Here is a 22,318-nt window from a genome sequence, read left to right on the forward strand (position 1 = left end):
CACTTAAGCGATCCCTCACACAGTCCTCCTCAACCAAGGGAAAGTCGTCCTCTTTGTAGGCTTCTTCTCTTATCTCCGGGGCCTGGGATTCCTGAGGGCCAGTCTTAGCACTGAAGACTGAAGCAAAGAAGGCATTCATTAGCTCTGCCTTCTCCGCATCCTCCGTCACCAGGACACCCGCCTCATTCAACAGCGGCCCCACGTTGTCCCTAGCCTTCCTTTTGCTGCTGATGTAGTTGAAGAAGCCTTTCTTGTTGTTTTTGACATCCCTTGCCAGCTTCAATTCCAGGTGAGCCTTGGCCTTCCTCGTCGCATCCCTGCATGCTCTCACTACGTTTCTGTACTCTTCCCAAGTGGCCTGTCCCTCTTTCCACATTCCATGCACCTTTCTCTTCTGCCTGATCTCCGCTAGAAGCTCCTTGTTTAACCATGCAGGTCTCCTGCCTCCTTTGCTAAATTTCTTTCTCAGGGGGATGCATTGCTCCAAATCACAGAATCACAGAATCACAGAATGTTCGGGGTTGGAAGGGACCTCTGTGGGTCATCTAGTCCAACCCCCCTGCCAAAGCAGGGTCACCCAGAGCAGGCCACACAGGACCATGTCCAGGCAGGTCTTGAATATCTCCAGAGAAGGAGACTCCACAACCTCCCTGGGCAGCCTGTTCCAGTGCTCCATCACCCTCAGAGGGAAGAAGTTCTTCCTTGTGTTCAGACGGAACTTCCTGTGCTTCAGTTTGTGCCCATTGCCCCTTGTCCTGTCGCTGGGCACCACTGAAAAGAGTTTGGCCCCATCCTCCTGACACCCACCCTTGAGATGTTTATAAGCATATATTAGGTCCCCTCGCAGCCTTCTCTTTTCAGGCTGAACAAGCCCAGCTCCCTCAGCCTCTCCTCATAGGAGAGATGCTCCAGTCCCCTCCCCATCCTCGTAGCCCTCCGCTGGACACTCTCCAGTAGCTCCTCATCTCTCTTGAAGTGGGGAGCCCAGAACTGGACACAGTACTCCAGATGAGGCCTCACTAGGGCGGTGTAGAGGGGAAGGAGAACCTCCCTCGACCTGCTGGCCACAGTCCTCCTAATGCATCCTAGGACCCCATTTGCTTTCTTGGCAGCCAGCCCACACTGCTGACTCATGGTCAACCTGTCGTCCACCAGGACACCCAGGTCCCTCTCCACAGAGCTGCTCGCCAGCAGGTCCGCCCCAAGCCTGTACTGATGCATGGGGTTGTTCCTCCCCAGGTGCAGGACCCTGCACTTGCCCTTGTTGAACCTCATCAGCTTCCTCTCTGCCCATCTTTCCAGCCTGTCCAGGTCACGCTGAAAGGCAGCACAGCCTTCTGGTGTATCTACCACTCCTCCCAGTTTGGTGTCATCAGCAAACTTGCTGAGGGTACACTCTAACTCTTCATCCAGGTCATTGATGAAGAAGTTAAACAAGACTGGGCCCAGTACTGACCCCTGGGTGACAACACGAGTTACCGGCCTCCAACTAGACTCAGCGCCGCTGATAGCAACCCTCTGAGTTCTGCCATTCAGCCAGTTCTCAATCCATCTCACTGACCACTCATCCAGCCCACACTTCCTGGGCTTCCCTAGGAGGATGTTAAGGGAAACCGTGTCGAAAGCCTTGCTGAAGTCTAGGTAGACAACATCCATGGCTCTCCCCTCATCTACCCAGCCAGTCATGCCATTGTAGAAATCTAACAGTTTGGTCAGGCATGATTTCCCCTTGGTGAATCCATGCTGAGATGTTACGTCCTGACCCGTTCCTCCCCAACCTGAGGAAGGGGGAAGCCGAAGACTCAAGAGCCAACCCATCCCGCCTGTCCAGAGCTGCTGGGAAGTGAAATGCAGTGAGGGGGGAATGACTCACAGATTAGGAAGGGCTTTGTACACCCACGCTAATCCTGCACTGTAACCTTTGGATTTCAGCAGCCAGTGCGCAGCGCAGGACGCAGACGGAGCCACTTAGTTTGCTTCCTCCCAGCCTCAGCGATGAGCAACCGGTGGCTGCCACATCTGGGACAAATCCAAGGATTTTTGGGGTCAAATCCAAGGTTTAGAGCTGCTTGCAAGTGGTCATGCATGGACAGGAGACTGGAACAGCAAGTGATGTTGTCTGGGACGGAAAAGCTGGTGAGAAGCATCCTTGTCCCATCATCAGTGTTGCAGAACAGGGCTTCACGTGGCTAAGGGCGACCATCAGCTTTCCCCAGTTCGGAGCACAGACTAGAAAGCAGCAAGCAAGGAGCTCCAAACATCACCTGTGATGTGCAAGCACTGCCAGTGTCATGTCTGGGATGAAGATTAAGCAGCAGCCTCTCCTCCAGAGACCAAGGTTACTGAGGCAGTTCAAGATCTGTGGCAACACAAACATGGCTGTTCAGACGAAGGATGTTAGGAGACCAGGGGAAGACAGCAACCTTGTAGCCCACAACTCACCACATAGAGGTCAAAGTGAACAGCTGCCTAAAAATTCCCATCCGGAAAAAGCACTTTGGCACTGAACTCTGCCAGCACCCACCCCCTCACCACCCTATAGCATCCAAGCCAGGCGCAGTTTGGCCAGATACAAGAAATGTTGTTGTAAAGCTGGGGTCAGAAAACGGGGGTCAGTAACCTAAATTCATCAGAAAAGTTGAGGGATGACCACGTGATAAAGAAGTTCTTAGTAGTTTCTGCGATGACCGTTTTGTGCATCTGAAGGTTGCCCAGCGAAGCTGTGGCTGCCCCCTCCGTGGAAGTGTTCACGGCCAGGCTGGATGGGGCTTTGAACAGCCTGGTCTGGTGGAAGGTGTCCCTGCCCACGGTAGGGGGGCTGGAACCAGATGATCTACAAGGTCCCTTCCAACCCAAACTGTTCTCTGGTACTGTGAAGAAAGGTCACTTCATGCCCACAGATGACCCTGCTAGGATAAGGCTGAGACCCATCTTCAGTGATTACATGGCGAGTTTGGACTGCAGGGTCTCACAGGTCTTTCGGGGGTGACAAAGGCAGGCGGTTTAGGTATACCCCCCACGCCAGCTCCAGCCAGGAGAGGAAGGGCATCCTCTCCAGCCAGCGCCTTCCTTAGCCAGCCCGGCTAAGCCAAACGCATCCTTAGCCCGCACTGACACCGACCGCGGAGGAAAGGCACTGCCGCAGCTCACACGTGCGGAAACTTCACAACTCCCTCAAGCTTTTTGACCACCACCACCCCCCTTTACCCAGCTGCAGGAACAGGTGCACAACCTCTAGACTTTGGATTTCTGGCCCAGGTGGTGGCCAGCTGCAGAAAAAGAGGTAGGAGGACCTAAGGAAGCTTCTGCTCACTGAAACCATGTGCAGCAGCACCCGGATCTCTGCTCCTCCCCTTCCCCACCCCACCAAGAAGGGGCAAAAGAAGCAGATGAAATGCAAGGGATTTGCTCATCGCTGGTTCTCGCTGGTACAGCTATGGAAAGGGATGGGCACACTGTTGAAGAGCGCTGCGTCCCGTGCTGCTGTGCTTCCTCCTGGCTCCAACATGGCAGCTCAAGTCAGCCGCAGCTGTGGCACAGCCTCTTACGCAGAGCCCACCACGGCTGGACCTTGCAGCTCAGAGCCTGGGAAACATTGGCTGCTGGCTCTGCAGTGCCAGAACAGAGCATCAGCAGCTCAAACTACATCACTCTCTTCAATTTGTACTTCATCACAAGAAAAGTATAGCTATGAAGAGTAAAAGCCATGCATCAGAACGCACACATTCGAGCACGTGAGAGCAAATGGTTTTAATACAGGTTGTCGTGGGAGATCAGTGGTCTCGGTCCATATATTCATCTGTAGGACCCGCACAGAATTGATTTCACGGCTCTTTTCAGGCTTCGTCTTCGGAAATTTTGCCGGTAGATTGGAGGACGTCAGCAAGAAAATGCAGCGACTGCAGTCCAGAGGCGAGCTGTCCGATGGACCAGGTTGCGCCCAGTATTATCTTGTGGAGGCTTTGCACGGTGAAATCTATGTTGTGCTTCACTGGCCCCAGGTTGGTGGTTTGGCCCGCTCTCAGGTTTTCGTTCTCCACCTTGGAGCTCTCCAGCTCTTGCTGGAGAATGGAGACCTCCTGCTTCAGCTTCTCCACGTTGCTTTCTGCCTCCAGAGCCCGCTGGGTCATTAGCTGGAGACTCCACTCAGTCCGCTGGGCAAAGGACTGGAGCTCTCGGACTTCCCTCTCCTGTTTAGCCAGGCTGGCCTTCAGCTGCCTCTCCAGCCTCCGCACCGTGCATGCCTGGCTCTCCAAGGAGCCCTGCATGCTCTTGATCACCTTCCTGAGCACAGCGTTCTCCTCCCTGAGCACGTCGTCGGTCATCTGCAGGGACGGGAACTCCCTGTCCTCAGTGGCCTGCTCGGGCAGCATGTGGGACTCTCCTCCCCTGGTGCACTCTGAGTGCCCCAGATAAGGGTCGCTGGCATGTTCCCATGGTGCAAAGGCGTCCATCCCCAAGTGCTTACCCACGCTGCGCTGGAAAGAGTCATCGGAGCCACACGGTGCCATACTTGCGGTTCGGAGAACGTGCAACCTCTGATGCGTACGAAGGTGACAGGTTCGGCTGTGGTCCTCATCTTCAGACAAGCTGCCAGGCGTTTCCTTGTCTTTGTAAAATGGTTCCTGAAAATCCTGAGCTTCCTCCTCAAGCTCCAGTGCATGCTTGGCCAATCTCTTGGCATCTATTCTATTTTTCACTGCTTCGTCTTTCGATATGTAGGCGTGCCTGGCATTTGGGGAAAATGAGATGGATTCCCCCAGATCTTCCACCTGACTGTCACCTAAGCTGTCATGGCTCTTGCACGGTGGTGGACGACGTGCAGGGAGGCAGAAGTAGCTGGGTTCATCGTAGTCCTCATCGTCATGATCATCTTCCAGGCCTTGAGATTCTGGGCAGACCCTCTCCATTGACCCAGAGATGACAAGCAGCCACGCCATTTTTCAGGACGATTTGGGCTGCAGCAAGCAGGAGGATCCCAATTACCCTCCTGGAGCCCGGGGTCACGCAGGCAGGTGACACTGACAAGCAGTGTGCCAACCTCCGCAGCCTCAGCAACGCTCGTGGGGGAAGAGGCAGTCTCCGAAATCCCTCCACTTCGATCACCAGGGCGTTCGGGAGTGAGCGGAGAGGAGGACCAGGCACCTCTGTGGGCAGAACAGGAATCCCTGAGGTCTGTGATGTCATCGCATGACATCGCCTGCTGTGAGGCTGTGACCGGGGGGGGGGGGGAGGGCAGGAACCAATCAAATCACAGAATCACAGAATCACAGAATCACAGAATGTTCGGGGTTGGAAGGGACCTCTGTGGGTCATCTAGTCCAACCCCCCTGCCGAAGCAGGGTCACCTACAGCAGGCTGCACAGGATCTTGTCCAGGCGGGTCTTGAATATCTCCAGAGAAGGAGACTCCACAACCTCCCTGGGCAGCCTGTTCCAGTGCTCCATCACCCTCAGAGGGAAGAAGTTCTTCCTCATGTTCAGACGGAACTTCCTGTGCCTCAGTTTGTGCCCATTGCCCCTTGTCCTGTCACTGGGCACCACTGAAAAGAGCTTGGCCCCATCCTCCTGACACCCACCCTTCAGATATTTGTAGGCATTTATAAGGTCCCCTCGCAGCCTTCTCTTCTTCAGGCTGAACAAGCCCAGTTCCCTCAACCTCTCCTCGTAGTGGAGATGCTCCAGTCCCCTCCCCATCCTTGTAGCCCTCCGCTGGACTCTCTCCAGTAGCTCTTCATCCTTCTTGAGCTGGGGAGCCCAGAACTGGACACAGTACTCCAGATGAGGCCTCACCAGGGCAGTGTAGAGGGGAAGGAGAACCTCCCTCGACCTGCTGGCCACACTCTTCTTGATGCACCCCAGGATCCCATTGGCTTTCTTGGCAGCCAGGGCACACTGCTGGCTCATGGTTAACCTGTCGTCCACCAGGACACCCAGGTCCCTCTCCGCAGAGCTGCTCTCCAGCAGGTCCACCCCAAGCCTGTACTGATGCATGAGGTTGTTCCTCCCCAGGTGCAGGACCCTGCACTTGCCCTTGTTGAACCTCATCAGGTTCCTCTCTGCCCAGCTTTCCAGCCTATCCAGGTCACGCTGAATGGCAGCACAGCCTTCTGGTGTATCTACCACACCTCCCAGTTTGGTGTCGTCAGCAAACTTGCTGAGGGTACATTCTAACTCTTCATCCAGGTCACTGATGAAGAAGTTAAACAAGACTGGGCCCAGTACTGACCCCTGAGGGACACCACTTGTCACCAGCCTCCAACTAGACTCAGCGCCGCTGATGACAACCCTCTGAGTTCTGCCATTCAGCCAGTTCTCTATCCACTTCACCGACCACTCATCCAGCCCACACTTCCTCAGCTTCCCTAGGAGGATATCATGGGAGACTGTGTCGAAAGCCTTGCTGAAGTCAAGGTAGATAACATCCACGGCTCTCCCTTCGTCTACCCAGCCAGTCATGTCATCGTAGAAAGCTATCAGATTGGTCAGGCATGATTTCCCCTTGGTGAATCCATGCTGACTACTCCTGATAACCTTCTTTTCTTCCACTTGCTTGATGATGGCCTCCAGGATAAGCTGCTCCATCACCTTTCCCGGGATGGAGGTGAGGCTGACCGGCCTGTAGTTCCCTGGGTCCTCCTTCTTGCCCTTTTTGAAGATTGGAGTGACATTGGCCTTTCTCCAGTCCTCGGGCACCTCTCCTGTCCTCCAGGACCTCTCAGAGATGATGGAGAGTGGCTCAGCAATGACATCCGCCAGCTCCCTCAGCACTCGTGGGTGCATTCCATCGGGGCCCATGGATTTGTGGACATCCAGATCACTTAAGCGATCCCTCACACAGTCCTCCTCAACCAAGGGAAAGTCGTCCTCTTTGTAGGCTTCTTCTCTTATCTCCGGGGCCTGGGATTCCTGAGGGCCAGTCTTAGCACTGAAGACTGAAGCAAAGAAGGCATTCATTAGCTCTGCCTTCTCCGCATCCTCCGTCACCAGGACACCCGCCTCATTCAACAGCGGCCCCACGTTGTCCCTAGCCTTCCTTTTGCTGCTGATGTAGTTGAAGAAGCCTTTCTTGTTGTTTTTGACATCCCTTGCCAGCTTCAATTCCAGGTGAGCCTTGGCCTTCCTCGTCGCATCCCTGCATGCTCTCACTACGTTTCTGTACTCTTCCCAAGTGGCCTGTCCCTCTTTCCACATTCCATGCACCTTTCTCTTCTGCCTGATCTCCGCTAGAAGCTCCTTGTTTAACCATGCAGGTCTCCTGCCTCCTTTGCTAAATTTCTTTCTCAGGGGGATGCATTGCTCCAAATCACAGAATCACAGAATCACAGAATGTTCGGGGTTGGAAGGGACCTCTGTGGGTCATCTAGTCCAACCCCCCTGCCAAAGCAGGGTCACCCAGAGCAGGCCACACAGGACCATGTCCAGGCAGGTCTTGAATATCTCCAGAGAAGGAGACTCCACAACCTCCCTGGGCAGCCTGTTCCAGGGCTCCATCACCCTCAGAGGGAAGAAGTTCTTCCTTGTGTTCAGATGGAACTTCCTGTGCTTCAGTTTGTGCCCATTGCCCCTTGTCCTGTCGCTGGGCACCACTGAAAAGAGTTTGGCCCCATCCTCCTGACACCCACCCTTGAGATGTTTATAAGCATATATTAGGTCCCCTCGCAGCCTTCTCTTTTCAGGCTGAACAAGCCCAGCTCCCTCAGCCTCTCCTCATAGGAGATGTGCTTTAGTCTCCTCCCCATCCTCGTAGCCCTCCGCTGGACACTCTCCAGTAGCTCCTCATCTCTCTTGAAGTGGGGAGCCCAGAACTGGACACAGTACTCCAGATGAGGCCTCACTAGGGCGGTGTAGAGGGGAAGGAGAACCTCCCTCGACCTGCTGGCCACAGTCCTCCTAATGCATCCTAGGACCCCATTTGCTTTCTTGGCAGCCAGCCCACACTGCTGACTCATGGTCAACCTGTCGTCCACCAGGACACCCAGGTCCCTCTCCACAGAGCTGCTCGCCAGCAGGTCCGCCCCAAGCCTGTACTGATGCATGGGGTTGTTCCTCCCCAGGTGCAGGACCCTGCACTTGCCCTTGTTGAACCTCATCAGCTTCCTCTCTGCCCATCTTTCCAGCCTGTCCAGGTCACGCTGAAAGGCAGCACAGCCTTCTGGTGTATCTACCACTCCTCCCAGTTTGGTGTCATCAGCAAACTTGCTGAGGGTACACTCTAACTCTTCATCCAGGTCATTGATGAAGAAGTTAAACAAGACTGGGCCCAGTACTGACCCCTGGGTGACAACACGAGTTACCGGCCTCCAACTAGACTCAGCGCCGCTGATAGCAACCCTCTGAGTTCTGCCATTCAGCCAGTTCTCAATCCATCTCACTGACCACTCATCCAGCCCACACTTCCTGGGCTTCCCTAGGAGGATGTTAAGGGAAACCGTGTCGAAAGCCTTGCTGAAGTCTAGGTAGACAACATCCATGGCTCTCCCCTCATCTACCCAGCCAGTCATGCCATTGTAGAAATCTAACAGTTTGGTCAGGCATGATTTCCCCTTGGTGAATCCATGCTGAGATGTTACGTCCTGACCCGTTCCTCCCCAACCTGAGGAAGGGGGAAGCCGAAGACTCAAGAGCCAACCCATCCCGCCTGTCCAGAGCTGCTGGGAAGTGAAATGCAGTGAGGGGGGAATGACTCACAGATTAGGAAGGGCTTTGTACACCCACGCTAATCCTGCACTGTAACCTTTGGATTTCAGCAGCCAGTGCGCAGCGCAGGACGCAGACGGAGCCACTTAGTTTGCTTCCTCCCAGCCTCAGCGATGAGCAACCGGTGGCTGCCACATCTGGGACAAATCCAAGGATTTTTGGGGTCAAATCCAAGGTTTAGAGCTGCTTGCAAGTGGTCATGCATGGACAGGAGACTGGAACAGCAAGTGATGTTGTCTGGGACGGAAAAGCTGGTGAGAAGCATCCTTGTCCCATCATCAGTGTTGCAGAACAGGGCTTCACGTGGCTAAGGGCGACCATCAGCTTTCCCCAGTTCGGAGCACAGACTAGAAAGCAGCAAGCAAGGAGCTCCAAACATCACCTGTGATGTGCAAGCACTGCCAGTGTCATGTCTGGGATGAAGATTAAGCAGCAGCCTCTCCTCCAGAGACCAAGGTTACTGAGGCAGTTCAAGATCTGTGGCAACACAAACATGGCTGTTCAGACGAAGGATGTTAGGAGACCAGGGGAAGACAGCAACCTTGTAGCCCACAACTCACCACATAGAGGTCAAAGTGAACAGCTGCCTAAAAATTCCCATCCGGAAAAAGCACTTTGGCACTGAACTCTGCCAGCACCCACCCCCTCACCACCCTATAGCATCCAAGCCAGGCGCAGTTTGGCCAGATACAGGAAATGTTGTTGTAAAGCTGGGGTCAGAAAACGGGGGTCAGTAACCTAAATTCATCAGAAAGGTTGAGGGATGACCACGTGATAAAGAAGTTGTTAGTAGTTTCTGCGATGACCGTTTTGTGCATCTGAAGGTTGCCCAGAGAAGCTGTGGCTGCCCCCTCCGTGGAAGTGTTCACGGCCAGGCTGGATGGGGCTTTGAACAGCCTGGTCTGGTGGAAGGTGTCCCTGCCCACGGTAGGGGGGCTGGAACCAGATGATCTACAAGGTCCCTTCCAACCCAAACTGTTCTCTGGTTCTGTGGTACTGTGAAGAAAGGTCACTTCATGCCCACAGATGACCCTGCTAGGATAAGGCTGAGACCCATCTTCAGTGATTACATGGCGAGTTTGGACTGCAGGGTCTCACAGGACTTTCGGGGGTGACAAAGGCAGGCGGTTTAGGTATACCCCCCCACGCCAGCTCCAGCCAGGAGAGGAAGGGCATCCTCTCCAGCCAGCGCCTTCCTTAGCCAGCCCGGCTAAGCCAAACGCATCCTTAGCCCGCACTGACACCGACCGCGGAGGAAAGGCACTGCCGCAGCTCACACGTGCGGAAACTTCACAACTCCCTCAAGCTTTTTGACCACCACCGCCCCCCTTTACCCAGCTGCAGGAACAGGTGCACAACCTCTAGACTTTGGATTTCTGGCCCAGGTGGTGGCCAGCTGCAGAAAAAGAGGTAGGAGGACCTAAGGAAGCTTCTGCTCACTGAAACCATGTGCAGCAGCACCCGGATCTCTGCTCCTCCCCTTCCCCACCCCACCAAGAAGGGGCAAAAGAAGCAGATGAAATGCAAGGGATTTGCTCATCGCTGGTTCTCGCTGGTACAGCTATGGAAAGGGATGGGCACACTGTTGAAGAGCGCTGCGTCCCGTGCTGCTGTGCTTCCTCCTGGCTCCAACACGGCAGCTCAAGTCAGCCGCAGCTGTGGCACAGCCTCTTACGCAGAGCCCACCACGGCTGGACCTTGCAGCTCAGAGCCTGGGAAACATTGGCTGCTGGCTCTGCAGTGCCAGAACAGAGCATCAGCAGCTCAAACTACATCACTCTCTTCAATTTGTACTTCATCACAAGAAAAGTATAGCTATGAAGAGTAAAAGCCATGCATCAGAACGCACACATTCGAGCACGTGAGAGCAAATGGTTTTAATACAGGTTGTCGTGGGAGATCAGTGGTCTCGGTCCATATATTCATCTGTAGGACCCGCACAGAATTGATTTCAGGGCTCTTTTCAGGCTTCGTCTTCGGAAATTTTGCCGGTAGATTGGAGGACGTCAGCAAGAAAATGCAGCGACTGCAGTCCAGAGGCGAGCTGTCCGATGGACCAGGTTGCGCCCAGTATTATCTTGTGGAGGCTTTGCACGGTGAAATCTATGTTGTGCTTCACTGGCCCCAGGTTGGTGGTTTGGCCCGCTCTCAGGTTTTCGTTCTCCACCTTGGAGCTCTCCAGCTCTTGCTGGAGAATGGAGACCTCCTGCTTCAGCTTCTCCATGTTGCTTTCTGCCTCCAGAGCCCGCTGGGTCATTAGCTGGAGACTCCACTCAGTCCGCTGGGCAAAGGACTGGAGCTCTTGGACTTCCCTCTCCTGTTTAGCCAGGCTGGCCTTCAGCTGCCTCTCCAGCCTCCGCACCGTGCATGCCTGGCTCTCCAAGGAGCCCTGCATGCTCTTGATCACCTTCCTGAGCACAGCGTTCTCCTCCCTGAGCACGTCGTCGGTCAGCTGCAGGGACGGGAACTCCCTGTCCTCAGTGGCCTGCTCGGGCAGCATGTGGGACTCTCCTCCCCTGGTGCACTCTGAGTGCCCCAGATAAGGGTCGCTGGCATGTTCCCATGGTGCAAAGGCGTCCATCCCCAAGTGCTTGCCCACGCTGCGCTGGAAAGAGTCATCGGAGCCACACGGTGCCATACTTGCGGTTCGGAGAACGTGCAACCTCTGGTGCGTACGAAGGTGACAGGTCCGGCTGTGGTCCTCATCTTCAGACAAGCTGTCAGGCGTTTCCTTGTCTTTGTAAAATGGTTCCTGAACATCCTGAGCTTCCTCCTCAAGCTCCAGTGCATGCTTGGCCAATCTCTTGGCATCTATTCTATTTTTCACTGCTTCGTCTTTCAATATGTAGGCGTGCCTGGCATTTGGGGAAAATGAGATGGATTCCCCCAGATCTTCCACCTGACTGTCACCTAAGCTGTCATGGCTCTTGCACGGTGGTGGACGACGTGCAGGGAGGCAGAAATAGCTGGGTTCATCGTAGTCCTCATCGTCATGATCATCTTCCAGGCCTTGAGATTCTGGGCAGACCCTCTCCATTGACCCAGAGATGACAAGCAGCCACGCCATCTTTCAGGACGATTTGGGCTGCAGCAAGCAGGAGGATCCCAATTACCTTCCTGGAGCCCGGGGTCACGCAGGCAGGTGACACTGACAAGCAGTGTGCCAACCTCCGCAGCCTCAGCAACGCTCGTGGGGGAAGAGGCAGTCTCCGAAATCCCTCCACTTCGATCACCAGGGCGTTCGGGAGTGAGCGGAGAGGAGGACCAGGCACCTCTGTGGGCAGAACAGGAATCCCTGAGGTCTGTGATGTCATCGCATGACATCGCCTGCTGTGAGGCTGTGACCGGGGGGGAGGGGGAGGGCAGGAACCAATCAAATCACAGAATCACAGAATCACAGAATGTTCGGGGTTGGAAGGGACCTCTGTGGGTCATCTAGTCCAACCCCCCTGCCAAAGCAGGGTCACCCAGAGCAGGCCGCACAGGACCACGTCCAGGCAGGTCTTGAATATCTCCAGAGAAGGAGACTCCACAACCTCCCTGGGCAGCCTGTTCCAGTGCTCCATCACCCTCAGAGGGAAGAAGTTCTTCCTCGTGTTCAGACGGAACTTCCTGTGCTTCAGTTTGTGCTCATTGCCCCTTGTCCTGTCGCTGGGCACCACTGAAAAGAGTTTGGCCCCATCCTCCTGACACCCACCCTTGAGATGTTTATAAGCATATATTAGGTCCCCTCGCAGCCTTCTCTTTTCAGGCTGAACAAGCCCAGCTCCCTCAGCCTCTCCTCATAGGAGATGTGCTCCAGTCCCCTCCCCATCCTCGTAGCCCTCCGCTGGACACTCTCCAGTAGCTCCTCATCTCTCTTGAAGTGGGGAGCCCAGAACTGGACACAGTACTCCAGATGAGGCCTCACTAGGGCGGTGTAGAGGGGAAGGAGAACCTCCCTCGACCTGCTGGCCACAGTCCTCCTAATGCATCCTAGGACCCCATTTGCTTTCTTGGCAGCCAGCCCACACTGCTGACTCATGGTCAACCTGTCGTCCACCAGGACACCCAGGTCCCTCTCCACAGAGCTGCTCGCCAGCAGGTCCGCCCCAAGCCTGTACTGATGCATGGGGTTGTTCCTCCCCAGGTGCAGGACCCTGCACTTGCCCTTGTTGAACCTCATCAGCTTCCTCTCTGCCCATCTTTCCAGCCTGTCCAGGTCACGCTGAAAGGCAGCACAGCCTTCTGGTGTATCTACCACTCCTCCCAGTTTGGTGTCATCAGCAAACTTGCTGAGGGTACACTCTAACTCTTCATCCAGGTCATTGATGAAGAAGTTAAACAAGACTGGGCCCAGTACTGACCCCTGGGTGACAACACGAGTTACCGGCCTCCAACTAGACTCAGCGCCGCTGATAGCAACCCTCTGAGTTCTGCCATTCAGCCAGTTCTCAATCCATCTCACTGACCACTCATCCAGCCCACACTTCCTGGGCTTCCCTAGGAGGATGTTAAGGGAAACCGTGTCGAAAGCCTTGCTGAAGTCTAGGCAGACAACATCCATGGCTCTCCCCTCATCTACCCAGCCAGTCATGCCATCGTAGAAAGCTATCAGTTAGGTCAGGCATGATTTCCCCTTGGTGAATCCATGCTGAGATGTTACGTCCTGACCCGTTCCTCCCCAACCTGAGGAAGGGGGAAGCCGAAGACTCAAGAGCCAACCCATCCCGCCTGTCCAGAGCTGCTGGGAAGTGAAATGCAGTGAGGGGGGAATGACTCACAGATTAGGAAGGGCTTTGTACACCCACGCTAATCCTGCACTGTAACCTTTGGATTTCAGCAGCCAGTGCGCAGCGCAGGACGCAGACGGAGCCACTTAGTTTGCTTCCTCCCAGCCTCAGCGATGAGCAACCGGTGGCTGCCACATCTGGGACAAATCCAAGGATTTTTGGGGTCAAATCCAAGGTTTAGAGCTGCTTGCAAGTGGTCATGCATGGACAGGAGACTGGAACAGCAAGTGATGCTGTCTGGGACGGAAAAGCTGGTGAGAAGCATCCTTGTCCCATCATCAGTGTTGCAGAACAGGGCTTCATGTGGCTAAGGGCGACCACCAGCTTTCCCCAGTTCGGAGCACAGACTAGAAAGCAGCAAGCAAGGAGCTCCAGACATCACCTGTGATGTGCAAGCACTGCCAGTGTCATGTCTGGGATGAAGATTAAGCAGCAGCCTCTCCTCCAGAGACCAAGGTTACTGAGGCAGTTCAAGATCTGTGGCAACACAAACATGGCTGTTCAGACGAAGGATGTTAGGAGACCAGGGGAAGACAGCAACCTTGTAGCCCACAGCTCACCACATAGAGGTCAAAGTGAACAGCTGCCTAAAAATTCCCATCCGGAAAAAGCACTTTGGCACTGAACTCTGCCAGCACCCACCCCCTCACCACCCTATAGCATCCAAGCCAGGCGCAGTTTGGCCAGATACAGGAAATGTTGTTGTAAAGCTGGGGTCAGAAAACGGGGGTCAGTAACCTAAATTCATCAGAAAGGTTGAGGGATGACCACGTGATAAAGAAGTTGTTAGTAGTTTCTGCGATGACCGTTTTGTGCATCTGAAGGTTGCCCAGAGAAGCTGTGGCTGCCCCCTCCGTGGAAGTGTTCACGGCCAGGCTGGATGGGGCTTTGAACAGCCTGGTCTGGTGGAAGGTGTCCCTGCCCACGGTAAGGGGGGCTGGAACCAGATGATCTACAAGGTCCCTTCCAACCCAAACTGTTCTCTGGTACTGTGAAGAAAGGTCACTTCATGCCCACAGATGACCCTGCTAGGATAAGGCTGAGACCCATCTTCAGTGATTACATGGCGAGTTTGGACTGCAGGGTCTCACAGGTCTTTCGGGGGTGACAAAGGCAGGCGGTTTAGGTATACCCCCCACGCCAGCTCCAGCCAGGAGAGGAAGGGCATCCTCTCCAGCCAGCGCCTTCCTTAGCCAGCCCGGCTAAGCCAAACGCATCCTTAGCCCGCACTGACACCGACCGCGGAGGAAAGGCACTGCCGCAGCTCACACGTGCGGAAACTTCACAACTCCCTCAAGGTTTTTGACCACCACCACCCCCCTTTACCCAGCTGCAGGAACAGGTGCACAACCTCTAGACTTTGGATTTCTCGCCCAGGTGGTGGCCAGCTGCAGAAAAAGAGGTAGGAGGCCCTAAGGAGCTTCTGCTCACTGAAACCATGTGCAGCAGCACCTGGATCTCTGCTCCTCCCCTTCCCCACCCCACCAAGAAGGGGCAAAAGAAGCAGATGAAATGCAAGGGATTTGCTCATCGCTGGTTCTCGCTGGTACAGCTATGGAAAGGGATGGGCACACTGTTGAAGAGCGCTGCGTCCCGTGCTGCTGTGCTTCCTCCTGGCTCCAACACGGCAGCTCAAGTCAGCCGCAGCTGTGGCACAGCCTCTTACGCAGAGCCCACCACGGCTGGACCTTGCAGCTCAGAGCCTGGGAAACATTGGCTGCTGGCTCTGCAGTGCCAGAACAGAGCATCAGCAGCTCAAACTACATCACTCTCTTCAATTTGTACTTCATCACAAGAAAAGTATAGCTATGAAGAGTAAAAGCCATGCATCAGAACGCACACATTCGAGCACGTGAGAGCAAATGGTTTTAATACAGGTTGTCGTGGGAGATCAGTGGTCTCGGTCCATATATTCATCTGTAGGACCCGCACAGAATTGATTTCACGGCTCTTTTCAGGCTTCGTCTTCGGAAATTTTGCCGGTAGATTGGAGGACGTCAGCAAGAAAATGCAGCGACTGCAGTCCAGAGGCGAGCTGTCCGATGGACCAGGTTGCGCCCAGTATTATCTTGTGGAGGCTTTGCACGGTGAAATCTATGTTGTGCTTCACTGGCCCCAGGTTGGTGGTTTGGCCCGCTCTCAGGTTTTCGTTCTCCACCTTGGAGCTCTCCAGCTCTTGCTGGAGAATGGAGACCTCCTGCTTCAGCTTCTCCACGTTGCTTTCTGCCTCCAGAGCCCGCTGGGTCATTAGCTGGAGACTCCACTCAGTCCGCTGGGCAAAGGACTGGAGCTCTTGGACTTCCCTCTCCTGTTTAGCCAGGCTGGCCTTCAGCTGCCTCTCCAGCCTCCGCACCGTGCATGCCTGGCTCTCCAAGGAGCCCTGCATGCTCTTGATCAACTTCCTGAGCATGGCGATCTTGTCCCTGAGCACGTCGTCGGTCATCTGCAGGGACGGGAACTCCCTGTCCTCAGTGACCTCCTCGGGCAGCATGTGGGACTCTCCTCCCCTGGTGCACTCTGAGTGCCCCAGATAAGGGTCGCTGGCATGTTCCCATGGCGCAAAGGCGTCCATCCCCAAGCTGTCATGGCTCTTGCACTGTGGTGGACGACGTGCAGGGAGGCAGAAGTAGCTGGGTTCATCGTAGTCCTCATCGTCATGATCATCTTCCAGGCCTTGAGATTCTAGGCAGACCCTCTCCATTGACCCAGAGATGACAAGCAGCCACGCCATTTTTCAGGACGATTTGGGCTGCAGCAAGCAGGAGGATCCCAATTACCCTCCTGGAGCCCGGGGTCACGCAGGCAGGTGACACTGACAAGCAGTGTGCCAACCTCCGCAGCCTCAGCAACGCTCGTGGGGGAAGAGGCAGTCTCCGAAATCCCTCCACTTCGATCACCAGGGCGTTCGGGAGTGAGCGGAGAGGAGGACCAGGCACCTCTGTGGGCAGAACAGGAATCCCTGAGGTCTGTGATGTCATCGCATGACATCGCCTGCTGTGAGGCTGTGACCGGGGTGGAGGGAGGGGAGGAACCAATCAAATGCCAATGTTCTTTTCTGGCAATAGGAGGATAATCTGGATCCTCGTGCCTGCAGACCTGACCCCAGCCCGGGGGTGCTGCCAGTAGGCAGAGATGAGCTCAGGAAGCCATTTGAGACCTCCAGTGTGCAGGGGGGACAGAGACCGGCCAGCCCCGGGCAGGCAGCGTGGGGCAAGGAGGGCAACCCTGCCCCACAGTCTACCAAGACATCTCCAGCAGCAAGATCAAGCCACTGGCGTTTTGGTGCTCACCCTGGGCTTAGGCAGCGGACATCAGCAGCGCTTTGGCCAGAGGCATGGCTCCGAGCCGGCCATCCAGCAAGAGATCCATGCCGTGGTACTGCCCATCTGATTCATACCCTGCTGCCAGCTGGCGCAGCAAAGCGTTAGTAATACCGGGCACCACAAACGCGGAGCGGCACGAGCCAGAAGACGAACGAAAATAAACCCATTTACCACTTCCACCCCAACACACCCCCACAGCGCGCGGTGCCGCCATGGGAAAGACAGGCAGGCGAGAAGCCCTGGGCTGCGGACTGCCATCGATGCCAAGCCGGGAGGTGAGGTAGCCACTGTCCCTCCTCAGCAGCTGGTAGCCCAGTGCCACCACTGACAACCCAGCTCAGCAAGGCCAGGGGCTGTGCCAGCAGCCTGAACCCTAGGCAAACTCATTTCAAGTGGCTGCAAAATGGTCCCATTGCTCCTTGGAAACCTGAAACATGAATGGGATGAAGGGGGAAGGATCAGAGATGCCTCCAGCAAAAGGGGGTGACATTCACGTCCCAAACAGGCAGCTGCCTGTCACACAGACCAGGGGGAGGAAAGCCTGGCCGAGGACAGAGATGTGAATCCTGGAGCATGCCTGAGGACCTTTCTTGGAGCTTGCTGTGCCTCCTGGGACCCACACGTGGAGGGGGAAGCCAGGGGGTCAGCAGTGACTCCTGGGGAATGGGATGAAACCGCATGGGTGGGTGCAGCATGGGACACCCCAGGAGATGCTAGGCAGAAGGCTGCGGTCCGGAGAGACGCCTCTCCATCCCTCTGCTGCCCTGTCTCCACCATACATGAACGTCCACGTATTTCACCGCCTGAGGAAGTCCCCCAGCAATTTGGGAACCTGCTGCAGCGTGGCCATCGCAGCCGCTGTCTTGCATGGTCAAAGCTGTCAGCCAGGTGGGTCTCCAGGGGCCAACAGCCACCTCCAGGCTGCAGCCTGGGCTGCCCTTCCCTCCCTCCCAATCGCTTTTTCCCCCCTGCACCCAAGATTGAGCGATGCCAGGGCTGCCACCATGCTGCAGTCATCCCCGCCTTCCTGGGTGACACCATGCTCCAGCAGCACAAGTCGTTGCACCAGCCCACGCTCTGACCCCGAGCAGACGCATGGGGCCGGGCTGCTGCCATCGCTGTCCAATGGATCTGCAGGCTAATAATCATGCCAGGGCGCACGGTGCTGGTACAAGTGCCTCCATCACTCCATCCCAGTACACGGTGCAGCGCCTCACACATCCCAGGCTTTCTCCAGCCCCTGCCAGAGCAGATCATATTCGACAATCCTTCCTTAAATTTGCAGTGGAAGAGTCTCATGAAACAGAAAAGTCCATGCAGAAGCACTCCCCCACTTCTCTTTTTATAACAACCGTATCTGGTGCTCTGGGACGTACACCACGAACGACAACGATGGAAAAATCCCAGGGTATTTTTACACTCTTCGTCTTTGCTTTATCTGGAGTCGTCTGGCAAATGCTTCCCTCTTGTCTGTGGTCAATACTGCAGCCACTGGCTGCACCCTACTTCGTGCCTTTAGTCCTCTTACCGGCTGCGTAGCGCTGCCTGGTTTTGAGATCAGCATCCACAGCCCCGTCCTGCCAGCTCAGGCACAGTGACAACAGGGCAGACGTCTTCTTGCCTCTTGGAGACGCAGGGCGGAAAGATCTGCAGCAGAGAGGGGACCCCTTTGGCTTTTCGCAGAGCCTCGCAGACCCACAGCATTCAGTTTGTCCCCTCCATCCTCTTTGTAACTCCATCCCGTATCCTCTTCCTCACAAATACTCCCAGAGTTCATGCCGGGGCTCACGGGGCAGCTCGGTGCCTTGGGGCTGTCTCGCTGCAAGAGGCAGTGGCCCAGCTTTCGCTCCTCCGTGCCGGCAGGGCTGGGTGCTAGGCGCTGGACAAATGCGCGTGAAGCCACAAGTCACCGTGCGGGAAAGCTTTACCATATTAAAAAGGCAAGTGACATATGGAAGGTGAGGGGAGGAAGCTGTAATCAACTCTATACCATTTTTATATACACACTTCTGCCTTTTCGTTCAATAATTATAAATAGATTGAGTAAGTGCCAACAGTCCCCATCTGCCCCACAAGGCACGATCCGCTGACCGGTTTCTCTCTCCAGAAGAGGAATTTATTAACATGCCTGTGCCTGGTTTATATTTTGTGGTGGAGTAGAGGGGGGGGATGTATATTTTTCCCCCCTGTGAAGCCCTGGAGCCTGGGGATGGGTAATATGAAAACAAAACAAAATGATTTGAAGTTAAACCATCTCAGTGTGTGACTCAGAGCTATTCATAGCTCCCTGAAGCCAGCTGCAGCAACGGAGCCAGAAGGATTCTGCCCGTATTATTATTCCAATTACCATCTGAATTAAAAGTTTGAGCAGTGATCAGCCCACATACTGACGGGAGGGGGAGAGAAGAAAGCAAGAGAGAAGGAGAGAAAGAGAGAGAGGGAGAAAACACAGATAAAAATGGGATCTGCACAAAGGTCCCCGGGATGACAAAGTCGGGAAGAGGCACGGAAAGGTGACAGCATCACCTCCTGCCTGCTCCCACACCACCCTAGCAATCCCCACTCCAGCCGCATCAGCTGGGAATAAAGGCCGCCCGCTCCCTGGGATCCCAGCCGAGAGCAGGGGGACCCCACTGCAGGGCTGCTGGGATGGGCACGGGCGCTCACCCGCTCTCCTCCGGCCAAAACGGGGCTGGGGGGACAAGAGGCAGGGGCTGGGGGCAGGAACGTAAGGAGAGGATGCTGCTGGGGTGGTGGCTGGGGAGAAGTCCCCGCTTTTTCTTGTCGAGTGAGATAGGTGGGTGTGTTATTTTTCATGGCTGGCATCACAGGGAAAATGAAATGCTCAGAAGGCCCCCAGCCTTCCCTGAGTGGTGTTCTTGGCCAAAAAGGAGCTGGGCTTTCGTGGCAGCCGGGGCGCAGACTGTGTGCCATCTGGTCCCAAGGATGCGCTGGGGCTGACGCCTGCCCCAGCAGCTGTCCTGCCGAAACCACAGGCTAGACCCTGAAGGGTTCATGCAAAGCCCTCAAGAGCTGAAAAAATGAAGGCGCTGGGGTGTTCCCGAGGTCCCCACGTCCTGGACGGCCACGGTGTGCTCTGGTTGCCTCCTCCAGCTTCCCAACATGACTACACCAGCGAAATGGGCATCTCCTCTGTCCCCCACCCCCAGAGTGGCCCTTGCTGAGCATCCTACCCTGTGGGAGCCTTGCCAAATTGCCATCCCTGGCAGCGTCCCTGTGCCTCGGCATCTCTCCAGCACAGAGCCCCTCCTGAGCCTGTGCTGGCCTGGACAGGAGGGCTGCCCACAGGCGGCCTCTCGATGGCTTTCAGCTAGCTGGGGACAAGGATCGTTATCGGTGCGCAGGGAAAGGGAGGTAAGGGTGGCCAGCATCACCTGCCTGCCCGCTGCCGTCGCACTCCTGACAGAGCAGGGATGGTCTGCCGGTGCCTCTGCAAAGCCCCTGGCAAGGCAGGCGCCTGCAAATGGGCTATGAGCGATGACAACAACAGTGACAGCAGCAAAGGGCGAGCAACAGCCAGGGCAAAGCCTGCTCTGCACCCAGCCCCCAGTCGAGAGAGCCCGCAGCCGCTGCTCCGCACCCGGTTGCTGCACCAGGGCTGAGTTCCCAGCCTGGCCTGGATGCTCAGCGCTACACCATCAGCAATAGGGAAAAAAAATTTCCCCCCAAACCCCTTGTTGCTACTCTAACAAGGTGCCCAGCGGAGCCATCAGCCTCCCGAGGCGGTCCCAGCTTCTCCCCTTTCGGTCATGCCTGCTAGACACCAGAAGCAGAGCTGAGGGAGCGTCCCAGGTAAAAACCGCACTCCTGCAGAGAGCTGATCGACTGTTTCTCTACAAGTCTGCTGACTTGTGTTCCTGCAGCTTGCTCAGACCCATTAAACAAATGCACCTGAAAGACATCAAGCCAAAGCACTGCCCAATGCCCCCGGCACGGAGGATCATCTGGGGCTGCCAGCACAGACAGGCTCGGGCACAGGGGCAGAGCAGTGCAAAGCAGGACACGGCAGCCGTGTTTGCAGTCTGCTGCACCTGCGATATCCCCCACGCCATCGTTACGGGTCCTACCATAGCCCTACTCCTCCGGGCTGCGATGCTCGCTCCCGCTGCGCCCTGCCTGCTCACCTGCGCCAGCACCCGGCACCGCCTGCAGCTTCTGCCCGGTCGCCTCCACTCAGACACGAAGCTCTTTCTTGGGAGCGGGAGCGACGGAGATGGGAGAGGAGAGGACTTCTGGGGCCGCTGGGTATAGTCCCGTGGCAGGCACCGCCTCTCCGTAATGCCATCGAGCTTTTCAGAGGGATGAAGCGCCTGCCCAGCCAGCCTCCGGGATCCCTGGTGCCCTTCAGCCCCTGCACTCACCGTGCTGCTGGCGGGCCAATCTGTGCAGCTCTCATGGGGCTATAGGGCTGCTTTACCCTCCTCTATAGGGGAGCAGAGATGAAGGCAGGGGAAGGGAGAACCGGCAGCAGAGAGGCAGACGGGACGATGCCGGCAGCTCACGGCACCAGTGCTGGTGCTGCTCGCCGTGGAGGGAAAGAGGAAGGGAGGTGAGGAGGGAGGCAGGAGAGGTGTCAGGGTCTGCTCTCCGAGCCTTTCTCAGGGGACAGAGTGGGGGACGCTGCCTCTCTCATTTTCACACAGCACCAGGCTCCCTCTGAAACGTTTTGGGAGAAATGTTGCCATAGAAATAAAACAGCCGTCCAGATTGCGAGGGGCAGGCCCGCCGCCATGGTGGCAGAGGCTGGTACAGACGCGGGCAGAGCGGTACCTCGTCCTCCGTCCTCTGCTCCCTCATCTCCAGCCAGATGCCGTGCCGGAGTGGCTGGTGCCAGCCCCAGGCAGCATCTCCTCCCCAGATGCAGCGGCGGGTGAATCCCGAAACTGCAGGCAAGCTGCCTGCCACCAGGCTCCCGAGAGGACAGGCATGGAGGTCGGGATAGGGTCGCACTGCAGCCGGCTCCCATCCCTCGTCTGCTGGGGCCACGGCACCACCTTCGCTGCTGGGGAACAAGCCTGGGAGGTCTGAGGACAAGAACCGGCTCAAAGGCAGCCCCTGCCTGTCCCGAGCCCCTCACTGCCAGAGCATAAGCATCTCTCCCGAGCAGGGGCTTCAAAACCGACCATCACTGGTTAAGCCACCTTGTCTGGGGAAGAAAATCAGTGCAGGCACCTCCAAGGGCTCCACGTGAGGCCCCTCCACCCCGGTAAGGGGTACAGGAGCAGCGCCGTTGAGGAACACAAATCTAGCCCGACGTGGTTTCGCAGCGCTGCGAGGCAAGTGCAGACAGCTTCGCTCGGTCCTTGCCATTCACAGAAAAACGAGCGCCGGCGGGAGGCTGGGGAGCCACGCGTGCGAGCAGGGGATCGACCGCTAAGACGCGAGCATCCATCTATTGATCCCCAGCCGCGCTGTCGGGTTAAGCTAACCCAGTGCAGCAACGAGACAGGACAGGGGGAACTTGCTGAGGGCGGATTGCCATTAACCACTCCGCTCTGTGTCT

The 22,318-nt window shown here is 56.0% G+C and overlaps 4 protein-coding genes across 5 annotated transcripts in view; all 4 read right to left on the reverse strand.

Annotated features, from left to right (window-relative positions):
- KCNJ4 (potassium inwardly rectifying channel subfamily J member 4) overlaps positions 1-22,318 on the reverse strand; it is a 33,313-nt gene that overhangs the window by 8,816 nt on the left and 2,179 nt on the right. The gene's annotated exons all lie outside the window — the stretch shown is intronic.
- LOC142362165 (endosome-associated-trafficking regulator 1-like) lies at positions 3,837-4,940 on the reverse strand. The gene has a single exon (XM_075428148.1). It carries the CDS (start codon positions 4,938-4,940, stop codon positions 3,837-3,839), a length of 1,104 nt encoding a protein of 367 aa, XP_075284263.1.
- Positions 10,663-11,766, reverse strand: LOC142362170 (endosome-associated-trafficking regulator 1-like). Its single transcript, XM_075428219.1, has one exon. It carries the CDS (start codon positions 11,764-11,766, stop codon positions 10,663-10,665), a length of 1,104 nt encoding a protein of 367 aa, XP_075284334.1.
- LOC142362322 (endosome-associated-trafficking regulator 1-like) lies at positions 15,426-16,172 on the reverse strand. The gene has a single exon (XM_075429548.1). The coding sequence runs from the start codon at positions 16,170-16,172 to the stop codon at positions 15,426-15,428; it is 747 nt and encodes a 248-aa protein (XP_075285663.1).

The sequence above is a fragment of the Opisthocomus hoazin genome, chromosome 8, assembly GCF_030867145.1.
Source record: "Opisthocomus hoazin isolate bOpiHoa1 chromosome 8, bOpiHoa1.hap1, whole genome shotgun sequence".
Lineage (NCBI taxonomy): Eukaryota > Metazoa > Chordata > Aves > Opisthocomiformes > Opisthocomidae > Opisthocomus > Opisthocomus hoazin.